The sequence below is a fragment of the Medicago sativa genome, chromosome 1 (assembly GCF_051527215.1).
Source record: "Medicago sativa cultivar Bolivia chromosome 1, Bolivia_mono, whole genome shotgun sequence".
In the NCBI taxonomy this organism is placed as follows: Eukaryota; Viridiplantae; Streptophyta; class Magnoliopsida; order Fabales; family Fabaceae; genus Medicago; species Medicago sativa.
In genome coordinates, this window is record NC_140749.1 from 57,018,809 (window position 1) to 57,032,934 (window position 14,126).

Sequence of the window (14,126 nt, forward strand, 5' to 3'; positions counted from 1 at the left end):
CAACTTTGGTAAAACATGCACCAATTCCTTAGAGTTCAATTCACTAAGACTTCTAAAGTTCAAGTGGCCATACCTCACATGCCATAAAGCTTCAACATCTTCACTGATTCTTGCAGACATACATATCATCTTATCGCTTGAGATGTTGCATCTATAGGTTATGTTCTTGGACAAATTAGACTTCAACACTAAGTTCTTATTTGCATCAAACAGTTTCAATGAATCACCATTCATAGTTATTGAGAACCCCTTCTCCACTAATTGACACATGCTCATCAGATTACACTTCATATCTGGAACATAGAAAACATCTTCAATAATGATTTTTCCAGCATTATTGCTCTTAATCACTATATTTCCACTTTCTTCTGATGCAAGCTTTCTGCTATCAACTAACTTGATACTGATTTTCTTGCTAGCAACAAAATTTGTTAACCATTCTCTTTGATATGTCATATGATTGGAGCATCCAGAATCAAGATGCCACTCTTCACCTTTGATCTTATCTTCAAGAGTAGTGACCATCATCAAAACTGTATTGGGATAATCTCCATGAGCTATATTTGCTTCTTCTTAAGTCTTTTGATCCTTCTTGAACCAACACTTATCATCAAAGTGTCCATAATTCTCACAATTGTAGCACTGAACTTTACTTTTGTTAAAATTATTCTTCTTGTTCTAACCTTTACCAACACTTCCTCCTTTTGAAGATTTAGTTTTATACTTAGCTTTAGATTTCCCATTATTTGACAAGTTTCCTTTCCTTTCTTCTTGAAATTCTTGCAATTTCCCTCTTTCTTGGTTGTTTGAGATTGAGGAGCTTGTTGTACTGATCTCTCTGAACCTCTATCAATCACCAGTAATTCATGTGCTTCCAAGGAACTTTGCAATTCTTCAATCTTCATAGTTTTAACATCCTTTGCTTCCTGAATTGCTACTACTATGAAATCAAACTTTGGACTTAAGGATCTCAAGACTTTCTCGACTACCATATGATCTAAGACGTTTTCACCACAATTTTTCATTAAATTCACAATCTCAATAATCATCTTGGAGAAGTAATCACTTACTTTATGATCTTTCTCCATTTGCATCTTCTCATACTTTCTTCTATATGACTGCAACTTGTCTCGTTTCACTTTTTCTCCCCCATTATGATAATTCTCTAGTATATCCCAAGTTTCTTTGGATCTTGTTGCCTTTGAAATCTTCTCAAAATGTTGGTTATCAACATTTCGTTGAATGTAAAACAGTGCCTTACAATCTTTCTTCTTTGCTTCTTTGATGGTCAATCTTTGTGCTTTAGTTGGATTTGCCCCCAAATATTCATTGCCATTCTGCACTAGATCACTCACATCTTGAGCCCCAAATAGAGATATCATCAAATCACTCCATCGTTCCCAGTTCTTGCCATCAAGAACCAGAATGTTTGATCCAAAACCATTGCTATTCATCTTGCTTTTTCAAGAAATCAATGCTCACACCTCACTCAGTGTTTTCCAAGAATAATTCCCCTCACACTTCACTGGTGTTTCCCTTTGAATTAACCCAGGCTCTCTATACCAATTGTTAGAGCAGAAATTAGGTTCTATTGCGCAGAAAAATGCTTATTCAAATAAGCTGTTTTAGCAAGATGAGAAAAATAGCAAAATAAAACTGTAAAACTAAAAGAGAAGAATAGAGAGATTATGCGTGCAATGTGAATCTCATTAAGAAGTGAATGTACACATTACAAAGCCTTTATATAAGCAAAACTAACACTTGCTTGTAACACAAGCTATCTCACCAACTAACTAGTTTTTGTAACAAATTCTTAACTAACTAACTTAGGTGGCAGTTATGAATTATTTCTTAACACGATCAACTTCATCGCATATGGATGGATATAGGTATAGAAAAAATATTCACTTTCTATCCCAAAGAAGTGTATTACTAACATTATTCTTCTTATATTAATCATTTATAGGCATGTGCGGGTAATTGATTCAACTTGTAAATGTATGGAGCATTGAATAGAACATTTTGAGTTCTATTATACTGGTGCTTATTTATAGTTAGGTCATCTATAAGTAGCTATTGCTAAGGCTGGGGACGACTACATATATTTAGTTACTTATAAATGAAGCACAACATTTTTGCCAAGACTTGGTTTTTTTTGGGCATTATATGAAATTTATACATAGGATTTGCCTCCTCTAAATTGAGTATTTATTGGAAGTAATTAAAATGAATAAAAAACATTGATATTTTAACCACTGTGATTTGTTATACATGTGCATAATGTTATCAATAATTGATATTTGGCACTTTATTATCTAAAGTAAGTTAATAATTTTAGAGAAGATTGATCCCTTGAAATTTATTTAAGCAACCAAATATTTACAAACATACACCTTTTCATATTATATATCAAATCCTTGAATATATTTTTTAGAGGCTGAAGTTATGGTGCATGAGTGATTTCCTTATGCACCATGCATAAGGACACCACAACCGTCAGATTTGTTTAATGTTCCAGATCTGCTGGACCCCATTAAGCATGCACGTGAAGGGAGGAGGTCATAACATCTCATTCTTCTCTCTCTAACAAACATGTTACCCTCTCCTTTCTCCCAAACTTCATCTTTCTCAATTTTTTTCCAGAAAACCGGTTAATAAACATGAAGATTCCGGCGACGGTTGAGTTTCCGGTGACGGAACCACCGCGCCGGAATCTTAAACTTAATCTTTTTACGTCTTTAGAAACCTCTTCTCATCCTTGTTTCAAATCTTTCTCTGTTCTCTGAAAACGGTTTGTTGTTGTTGAGATTCGAGTTTCAGATCTACGATGCTTCATGATTTGGAAGGAGATTTGAACTGGTTTGATATCGTTTGAACGCCGATTTGTGGTTTTGGTGAGTATGTTGTTGTTGTCCGATTTTGCAAAACGTAGATTCGAAATTCGGCTTTGAATTGATGAACGATTTGAGTTTGTGTGTTTTGATTTGTGCTTGTGTGGATTGTAACGATGATTTTTGTGGTGTTATGTGAGTTTATGATTTTCTCGAAAAATTGCTCATGAACATTGTTTGAATGTTCTTGAGAATTTTCGAATGAGTTTGATCCGTTTTTTGGTATGAGAGAGGGTTTGAATTGTGTTTCTGGAAAGAGTTTTTTTAAGAAGACGAAGTTGAGAGAAGAGAGGAGACCGATCAAAGAAAACCATTAAGTACATCTAATGATTTTGGAGTACAACTCACATAAACCATTTCCACAGCAAAATGGTTTTGGAGTCCAACTCACAGAAACCATTTCCACTGCAAAATGGTTTTGGAGTCCAACTCACATAAACCATTTCCACAGCAAAATGGTTTTGGCATTCCGGTACAGTGATGATGACGGTGATGATGATGAACGACAGTGTTGATGATGAGATTGAAGATTCTGGAAACCATTTCCACAACAAAATGGTTTTGGAGTACAACTCGCAGAAACCATTTCCACAGCAAAATGGTTTTGGCATTCCGGTACAGTGATGATGACGGTGATGAGATTGAAGATTCTGGCATAATTTACAATATTCAAGAGAGCAATATTTTGAGCTAAAACAAAACCAAAAGTTATGGCTAGGTGTTAATGATCATTCAGCCTTGGAAACATCGAGCTGCAATTCTTGTTATCATTATCACCATGGACTACTTCTTCATTTGTATCATATGTAATTATATTTCTCGCAATCAATTATTCCAAACTCTCCAACAGAAGTGGACAAGTTAAAAGCAGAAACCAATATTGGACATGATTTTAGCGTCACGTTCTTCAGATTGAAAAGATTTAGGCTGCTTTTGAACAACCTTTGTAAATTTTGACAACACTTGATGGTTAGCTCCTCTAAATTGTTCATAGAGTCAAATGAGATGGGACCATTGCATAATTCTTTTAAATTTTCCATTCCCTCCAGATATAGTTCAGCTAACTTGGAGAATACATGTACACTTGGTACTTGAGAATCAATATGTTCAATGTATATGAGGTATTGTAGTTGTGAATCATATTTCAAATGAAGCTCAGTTAGATCATTCATACCATGATCTATTCAAGAGAGCAATATTTACAATATTTTGAACAATATTCTAGGGTGTAGAAAGCAATTTTGTTGGGCTAGGTGTTAATGAGCTGGACTTATGCAGGAATTATGCATGGTTCATAAGTTATGACTTATGCATGATAACCACACCCTTTTTTAGAGGTCTAGTTATCTAATTATTAATTTCTTCAATTTTCCATCCATCCTGTAAAAAAAAAAAAAAACTTCAACTTTTCTAAAAAAATAAAAACTTCATCAACTAACTAATATAGCTAAGGATAAAATTTCAAAAGGTTATATGTTTTTATTTTGTTAATATTTTTGATAGGCTCAAAAGATTGTTTGGTGATTCTCTGTATTTTCAAACCTTTAATATATTTTTCACCAAATAGAACCGTTTCTTCATTCACCAAACTCAATCCTATAATTATCAACTACATGTATTTGAGTAGTAACATTGAATTAGTTATCTGTCACACATTTATGCGCATACAGTCCGTGCATGTTTAAATACCAATACTCATCAATTTGTACCAACAAAAAACGTGAAATGAATAATACCACCATGTACCTTCTTCTTCCAATAATAATAGTCATTTAGCGTATGTTAAAGGATATTAAAAAGCCAACAAATACTTGAATAAAATTATAGATTCATCAAATTATTTTTATCAATTATTGAGTATTATATATTTTACATTTTTTTATGTGAATATGATATAAAATTCTCCCTCAAATATGACCACTATGGAGGGTAAAATTCTCCCTCAAATTTTTTAACGTTACTGCATTTCCATGGTTGGAATATATTGAATATTATTCTTCATCATAAATAAATTGTAAAATATAATGAGTTGGGAGTGGCACACTATGTTAATTTTGGGATAACATTATAAGAAAATAACGACACTTAATTTGAGATATTTTGTTATTTCAAACTACAATTATTTTGGGATGATAGTGAGAGTATTTTTAATGTACAGCATGATTGCTGGGTGCAATGAAATGAATAGCTAATTAAACCAACTTTTGTGGCAATTTGAAGTATCACTTAGTTGCAACAGTACGAAAAAATGAATGTTTCTTATCAGTTATCGATCACAACATTTTTTCATAGTATGTTATTATTATTTTCAATAAGTTGGTATAATTATTAATTGAATGTAGAATGTTGTTGGGGATGAGGCCAATGGTTATTGCTTAATAAGGTGCTATATTTAGTAAGGATAACCATTCATACTGCAAAGAGTTGTATAATGGACCGGTCCGGTCGCTCTGATCCAACATACCCGATTGTATAAGTGGGTTAGATCGGATCAATTCGCTTAGTATTGAACTATAAGCTATGTGCGTCATGAGTCACCCCAATCCATTTTTTCCTTAATTTGTTGCATTCACTTTGTTCTTTAGTTTGATGCCTTTATAAAATTGTTAACTCAGTTGGTAGAGATATAGCATAATATATACATGGTCGAGATTCGAACCCTAAACACCTAACTTATTCAGCTTAAAAAAGAGAATTTCTATCCACTAGACTACTTAACCGAAAAAATATTAAAATCTTATAAGTTGGTTCTTATTCAAATTTAACTAGAGTTTTAGCCATTTTGAAGATTAGTACCCGACATGCACTATTTGATAAGCAAAATTGTTTAAATATATACGTGTCTATACTTTTTGACTTGGGTGATAATTTGATCAAGAATTTGTAGTATGAGGCATTGAACTTGAAAGCTAACTTTGTAGTATAAGTTTTATTTTATAGCAACTGCTAAGTTGTATAGCATTGACAGTTTTTTATTCGTATGCCCTTAAAACAAGTATACCTCTATAAAACATGTGTACCTCTGAAAACATTGAGGCTTCAATTTTGTTATTGAGAGTATCCTAATTTTAGAACAAGTATTTCTTCCAAATTTTTTAATGATTTGAAAGAGGTCGCGGAAAAGACATTTACCTCATAATTTTATTTAGCACGCTATTGGAAGGTTATATTTCATCTCTCTTATTAAAATTGTACTTTTGTTGAAAATATGACAAACCTCTTTTATTTCGATTTATGATTATTTATATATATATATATATATATATATATATATATATATTATGTCACATATGAATTTGCGATAATTTTTTTGCTCAGACTCTATAAAATTCCTGGCTCCGCCACTGTTGACAAGGATGCCAAATTGTTGATTTGATATTCACATGTGGACATTTTAATTGAGATGGCATCCAAGTAATGAATGAGTCAACAATTATATATTAATTTACATTTTTGATTATATTTTAATGGATTAATTAAAATAAATTTTCCATTAACCTAATTAAGGATAAATTAATTATTAAATTGAACTAATTAAAAAAAATCAATCATCACTTTAACTTTCTTAAACATAATGTTTTTTCACTTCAACCCTTTCACTTTTATAAGAGTGTTTATGATATCATGATCATTGTTGACCACTCATACAATCTATGTAATTGTTTTGTAGTTTAGACAAAGATTATACGGCGGTCATTTGATATCAAATACGACACAGTTTCTTTATATCATAGGAAAAAAGGGTGAGAATAAGATAGGGTGAGAAAATTAATGCTCAACCTCAACTTGATAATATGTTAGGAAATTAGAAAAGCATATCGAATTGGGCCGGGTAATCAACCAACCACGCAAGCAACCCGTTTAGGTATTATATATATATAAAGTCTTGAATTTGATTTGAATCTTGAAATCAGAAAACACTCGCTCATTCCTTTTCTTCTGCTTCGTTCGTTTTCTCTCCCTCGTTCACTTTCAGGTATTTAATTTCATTCCATTTTTAACCTTGTTCATAATTTCAGAAATTGAACCCTACATATTCGAATCTTCTCAGAAATTGACTTTGTTTTGATGGAATTAACCCTTCAATCAACATAAATATTCAAATCTTCTTGGATTGGTGGATTAGGGTTTAAAACCTTTAATTGTTTTTTTTTTTTTTTTTAAGGCTGTGAAAGCTTTTGTGAAATTGAATGTGTGTTTTCATATTGATTGATTCATAATTCTCTCTCTCGCCCTTGAATTGATCAATATGTTTGTTATGTGAATCCGTGCTTATTAGGGTTTAAAACCTTTGATTTGAATTTCACTGTGTTTTCATATCATATAATTAATTATCTTGCCTTTGATGAATAAACAGAAGTTGCTAAGTTGGAAAATATCAATCTATTTCCTGTTAAGAAGCAAGAATAGGAAAGTAAGTTTATTTCTGAGGAGAAGCCTCCTGTGACTACCAAAGTTGCTAAGATGGAATATACCAACTGGTCTCCATTTCTCAAGGAAAACTGCGAACGATATCTTGCTAGGAAGAAAGAAGAGGACAGAAAGTATTTATCTGAAATTCTTAGTCCTGCTGTCAAGACCAACATTGCTGAGGAGCGTCCTGTGACATCCGGCACGCTTTTTGTGATGTCTGACCCATTTCTTGCTGAAAGTAAGTTTGTGCCTTGTTATTTTTTTTTTAAAACATTCACATGTTAAAAAATGGTCAACCTTTGGTGTCTTATTTGATGAAAAATGAACAGGAGTTGCTAAGAGGCTAGAGGAAGAGCCTCTTGAGACGACCAATCCGGTTTGCAACCCTTTTCCTGCTAAGAAAGAAAAGGAAAGTAAGTTCGTAATGACCGAACCGCTTGTTGCTGAGAAGCGTCCTGTGATGTCTGACCCGTTTCTTTTTGAGAAGCCTCCTCACATGTTTCTAAAGATATTTTTTGCTTATCAGCAAAAAGTGGAAAGTAAGTTTGTGCCTTGTACTTTTCTTTTTTACCTTTCTACCATATTAAAATATTTCCATCCTTTGCTTTCTCATCTAATCAAAACAATAAACAGAACTTGCTGAGATGCTAAAAATAGAGAGCATAGAGGGAGAGCCTCAAGTCACGACAGACCCTCTTGTTGCTAAGAAGCATCATGTGTCGACCATGTTTCTAGACCTTTTTATTGCTTATAAACAAGAAGTGGAAAGTAAGTTTGTGCCATGTCTTTTTCTTTTTTAACAGTCAACCATATTAAAATTCATCCTTTGCTTCCGTATCTAATCAAAACAATAAACAGGAGTTGCTAAGATGCTAAAAAAAGAGAGCATAGATGGAGAGCCTTTTTTGACGACTGACCCTATTCTTGCTGAGAAGCCTCCCGTTCTTGCTTATCAGCAGGAAGTGGAAAGTAAGTTTGAGTCTTGTCTTATTCCTTTTTGATAAAAAACATTAAAATATCCTCACTGTTTGGGTTCTTATTTGATCAAAACAATGAACAAAAGGTTCTAAGAAGAAAGAAGAGGAAAGTAATACAACCAACATTGCCGAGAAGCATACTTTGACATACTTTGACGACAAACCTGTTTCACAACCTTCATCTTCAAGTGATACAGCTACATGAAGGTAAGTTTGAGTCATGCCCTTGTTCTTTTTTGATCAAAACGTATTAAAATATCCTCACCTTTTGTTTGTTATTTTGATCAAAACAATAAACAGAACTGGCCAAGGAGGGGCGCCTTTCAAACAACAAAGAGGACAATCCTTTTGCACCATTTGGATGATGGGATCAAAAATTTAGTGTATATCTTGATTTTTGTTCAAAGTATCTATCCCTCTTCCTGTTTATTTCCGACTGTCATATCAGTTATAACAAAAGGTAGTATAGATTACAATATGCAAATAAACCAAGATCTTCACAATCACCACCTAAATTAAAATGAGGAAGAACTAAAACTCAACTTTGAAATTACCGCATTGAGTTGAAAATAAATTATTACTTAATTGTGCTTTGAAAGATGCAAACCTGAAAGGTTATTCCAAAGAACTGCTTTAATCATGGCAACTAAATCAAGCATAACGCAAAATAGAACTATTTTGATATCTGGTCATGATAAAATATTCTGTTAAACATGTTTCTCAACTTTAAGCATGATTATTAGGCCAATTTTGATGAATAAAATTGGCAGGGTTAGTTGATTGTATGTTACTTAAGGTGCTATTTTAATTGTCTTTGAGTGAGTTATTGTGTATGATGTCTTATATACATATAATCATTTCACCTAATTAATTATCTACATCATAAAGTTTGCAGCTATAAAAGGCTCATCATAAGCAGACAAGTTAGCAGCCATAAAAATATTATATCCTTGTTAAAAAAATAAAGATATTATATCATGTAAACCATGGTCATTGGATATAAAGTTGCAAATACTATAACTAAAACACATCATAATATTTGACATCCATCTTAATCCTCATTCATGAAAAATCATTACACATTTTGCTTATTGTTAATTGTGCTAATTTCATCTGCATAATTTCATCCTACATTCTTAGTTTCTATGTGACGTGCTGAGATCATCCTACATTCTTAGTTTCTATGTGACGTGCGGAGATAATCTTTGCACTTAATATCATTACCTATCCCTACATGTGCCTATGCATCTGATTGTTGCTGTGACACTTCCAAGGCTGCGTCGAAATATATATCATGAGAATGAATGTGTGATAAAGTCTGACAACAATGTTAGTTATGAGCAATCCCTACTCCTGTTTCTGTCAATTCGGTTTTCAGCACGATTGCTTCTTTGATAAGCATCACTCCAGAACAATTGCAAGGACTTTTACTGTTAATCTTGTTAGTTCTCATCACATCAATGTTGCATCTTCTTCTCAAGGTAAGGTTTCTATTAGCTGAACCGTCGATGCAAAAGTGAGCCACCAACCATATTATCTCATCTTTCCATTTTTTTTTACTTTCACCATAATGTTTCCTTTTTTCTGTCTGATATCGATCCAAGGACCACTAATGGGCTGACTGCGTAAATGCATGAGTTTGTGACTGCACTTGTAGTAGACATTCCATCATTTTAATAAATTAACTCGTCTCATCATGCTATGAAAATAAATACATGTGTAAATCATCCTATCGACATAAATAAGCCCCAATGAGAATTACTTAATTGTATTTACAATCCCATAGGGTGAAATACAATCCAAGACTCACTAGACATATTTTCCTTTTTGTCATGTTTCGGTTTAGCCTTCTCAAGCATGTAAAACTAAAACCTAGTTGAATTGCTGGTAAATCCATTAAGATAGAAAGTAAATCTAACAGCATATTCAATCATATTAATAAAGTAACTGATGTCAGAATACACAACAGTAAAAGTATGTTGAGCTCAGAATGTTGAGCTCAGAACGTTCTGTAGCGGCAGTTAGTTAGTTTTAACTGTTTGTTAGTTAGTTGGTTAAACACAACTGTTTCTTGTAAAGTGTATAAATAGTTGTAGTGTGTGTGTGCGCGCAAAATAAGAAGTGAATACATATAGTAAAGAGATGGTGAATAAAGAGTATAAAGTGGAAGACTGTATCATACGAGGGAAGTGAACCCATCATTGTAAAGTGAAAATCACAAGTGAAGTGATCAATTTTATTCCACAATTTTTCTCTCTTTCTCCTTCCTTTCTAAACTTCCTTTTCTTCTTCGAAGAACAACAAAGAGTTCTAACAGTGGTATCAAGAGCCTTGGTTGTTTCAACATTTGCTATCAGGAGCCTCAGTTGCTCCAACACATCTGCTTATGGAGAAACTGTTGAAACCACAACTTCTTTGTGAATACCAACTCGAAAATCTTCCTTAGAAACACGAGCTATGCTATTTGTCCCGACAAAAGACATCCCGAATTTATCACGAATTACTTCCAGCCTTTGGATTGTCCGCTGCACACAAATCATGGGTGCTAGAATATTAAAAAGTGGAGCAGGTGTATTAAGGAAATACCATCGTGATGCGTGTCACGATAAACTTTGTCGCTATAAGTAGTGTTTCCCTAGAAACACTCGAAACACATTAGGCTCAGCAGCAACATCACAAAAAACCCATCATGATATCACCATCTTCTATTGAATCCAACTGCAAATGTCTATCGCTTTTTTTGTCAATCATAGATGATTCAGTTTCGATTAACCTCATAACCAAGTCAATAGAATTGAAATGTCACAATGAATACTAATCATAAAATTTATGGCTCCATAATTAGTTGAAGTTGTCCTCTAGTCCACTATTTTGTTTTTAATGAACATAGGAAGAACGTAGCCTAGTTATATTACAATTTGAAATGGAGTAATTTTCATTTAAAATAAATTTTATGCTCACAATTTGAAGTTACTTAGTATGTCATAAATGTTCACTGCTTACATAATTAAAATCCTAAATCAAAGACATCAAGTAATGATTTGAGAAGATGCAATTTGAAGCAGCACTGATATATATATATATATATATACACAGATTTTGTGCAGATTTCAAACACAGTTTTGTTTCTTCAAAAATAACAGCTTCCACAAGGAAAGCTGGACAAATAATAAACATATTGAAGTTTCCAACTTTTGGACTTGAATTCCTCAATGTGGAAGACAAAAACAACTTGTACAAAGGTTCCTTAATATGTTTTATTATATCTTTAGTGTTATAAATAGGCAGAAGTAAGAGTTTGCTGAGCTGAGGCAACAATTAAAATGGGAAAAAAAATGCAGTTGCTCTCATTTAACTATAAGTGCTTCTTTTAACATTCCTATGAGAATGTTATTCTTTATATACACAGTGATCACCGCGTCATGATAATTTTTTTACAGTTCATTTAGTATTGTGCAAGATTTGAGGCAAACATTATTTGTATAAAATGAATTTTTCAAGGAGAAATAACAAAAGACACGGCATAATTAGTGAAAGTTATTTAACGACTGTATTAGTTTGAGAAAGTTATTCTGTGATGTCATTTGGAGTATCTAATACGCCAGGTGTCTTCATGGAGTACATGAATAGAATATTTCATCCTTTTCTGGATCGTTTTGTGGTGGTGTTTATAGATGATATTTTGGTGTATTCTAAGTCTGAAGAGGAGCATGCCGAGCATTTGAGGATTGTGTTGGGAGTTTTGAAAGAGAAGAAGTTGTTTGCTAAGTTGTCCAAGTGTGAGTTTTGGTTGCGGGAAGTGAGTTTCCTTGGTCATGTGATTTCTAAAGGTGGCATTGCGGTGGATCCGTCGAAGGTTGATGCAGTGTTGCAATGGGAATCACCTAAGTCTGTTTTTGAAGTGAGGAGCTTTCCTGGATTGGATTGGCAGGTTATTATCAGAGGTTCATTGAAGGATTCTCTAAGTTGGCGTTGCCATTGACGCAGTTGACTCGGAAAGGACAAGCTTATGTTTGGGATGCTAAGTGTGAGAAGAGTTTCCAAGAGTTGAAGAAGATGTTGACGTCAGCTCCAGTGTTGATTTTGCCGAATCCGAAGGAATCGTTTGTGGTGTATTGTGATGCTTCTAAGATGGGTCTTGGTGGTGTGCTTATGCAGAATCGTCAGGTTGTGGCTTATGCTTCGAGGCAGTTGAAAGTGCATGAGAAGAACTATCCGACTCATGATTTGGAATTAGCGGCCGTTGTGTATGTGTTGAAGATTTGGAGGCATTATCTATATGGTTCTAAGTTTGAGGTGTTCAGTGACCACAAGAGTTTGAAGTATTTGTTTGACCAGAAGGAGTTGAATATGAGGCAGAGGAGATGGTTGGAGTATCTTAAGGATTTTGATTTCCAGTTGAGTTATCATCCTGGAAAGGCCAATGTTGTTGCTGATGCTTTGAGTAGAAAGTCGTTGCATATGTCTGCTTTGATGGTGAAAGAGTTAGAGTTGATTGAGTAGTTTCGAGATTTGAGTTTGGTTAGTGAATTGACACCGGATGGTGTGAGGTTGGGAATGTTGAAGTTGACAAGTAATATTCTGGAGGAGATCAAGAATGATCAGAAGGAGGATTTGGAACTGGTTGATCGTGTGGTGTTGGTTAACCAAGGTAAATGTGGGGATTTCAGGTTGGATGAGAACGGTGTTTTGATGTTTCGTGATCGTGTTTGTGTGCCAAGTGTTCTTGAGCTTAAGAGGCAGATTTTGGAAGAAGGTCACAGAAGTAGTTTGAGTATTCATCCCGAAGCGACTAAGATGTATCAGGATTTGAAGAGGTTGTTTTGGTGGCCTAGAATGAAGAAGGATGTTGCAGAGTTTGTCTATGCTTGTTTGGTTTGTCAGAAGTCTAAGATTGAACATCAGAAGCCGTCAGGTTTGATGCAACCGTTGTTCGTGCCAGAGTGGAAGTGGGATAGTATATCAATGGACTTTGTTGGAGCTTTGCCGAAGACTGCTAAGGGTTTTGATTCTATTTGGGTGATTGTTGATCGGTTGACGAAGTCGGCACATTTTGTTCCTATTAAGACCGGTATGTCTGTGGCTAAGTTGGTTGAGATCTACATTGAGCAGATTGTTAGATTGCATGGTGTTCCTTCTAGTATTTTGTCGGATCGGGATCCGAGGTTTACTTCTAAGTTTTGGGAGAGTTTGCAAGATGCTTTGGGAACTAAGTTGAGGTTGAGTTCTGCTTATCATCCCCAGACTGATGGTCAGACGGAGAGGACTATTCAGAGTTTGGAAGATTTGTTGAGAGCTTGTGTGTTGGAGCAAGGTGTCAGTTGGGTTGAATGTTTACCGTTGATTGAGTTTACTTACAACAACAGTTTTCATTCTAGTATCGGAATGGCACCATTTGAAGCTTTGTATGGTCGGAGGTGTAGGACTCCTTTGTGTTGGTATGAGTCAGGTGAAAGTGCTTTGTTAGGACCGGAAGTCGTGCAAGAGACGACCAAGAAGGTTAAGATGATTCAAGAGAAGATGAGAGCGTCTCAGAGTAGGCAGAAGAGTTATCACGATAAGAGGAGGAAAGACATCGAGTTTCAGGTTGGTGATCATGTGTTTTTGAGAGTGAATCCTGTAACTGGTGTGGGACGTGCTTTGAAGTGTCGGAAGTTGACTCCTCGTTTTGTTGGACCTTTTGAGATTGTTGAGAAGGTTGGGGTTGTAGCGTATCGGATTGCGTTACCGCCATCTTTGTCGAATCTTCATGATGTGTTTCATGTGTCTCAGTTGAGGAAGTATGTGTATGATGCGTCCCATGTGATTCAAGTGGATGATTTGGAAGTAAAGGATAATTTGACCG

At 34.4% G+C, this 14,126-nt stretch overlaps 2 protein-coding genes across 2 annotated transcripts; one reads left to right on the top strand and one right to left on the bottom strand.

Moving 5' to 3' along the window:
- Positions 1–557: 557 nt before the first annotated feature.
- Positions 558–1,454, bottom strand: LOC146955663 (uncharacterized). The gene has a single exon (XM_085748921.1). The coding sequence runs from the start codon at positions 1,452–1,454 to the stop codon at positions 558–560; it is 897 nt and encodes a 298-aa protein (XP_085605047.1).
- A 5,172-nt stretch (positions 1,455–6,626) lies between these two features.
- On the top strand, positions 6,627–8,879 carry LOC146955664 (uncharacterized). Its single transcript, XM_085722501.1, has 7 exons — positions 6,627–6,867; positions 7,249–7,542; positions 7,634–7,843; positions 7,938–8,072; positions 8,163–8,273; positions 8,368–8,488; positions 8,582–8,879. The coding sequence occupies exons 2-6, from the start codon at positions 7,356–7,358 to the stop codon at positions 8,484–8,486; spliced, it is 762 nt and encodes a 253-aa protein (XP_085578627.1). The 5' UTR covers positions 6,627–6,867; positions 7,249–7,355; the 3' UTR covers positions 8,487–8,488; positions 8,582–8,879.
- Positions 8,880–14,126: the final 5,247 nt, after the last annotated feature.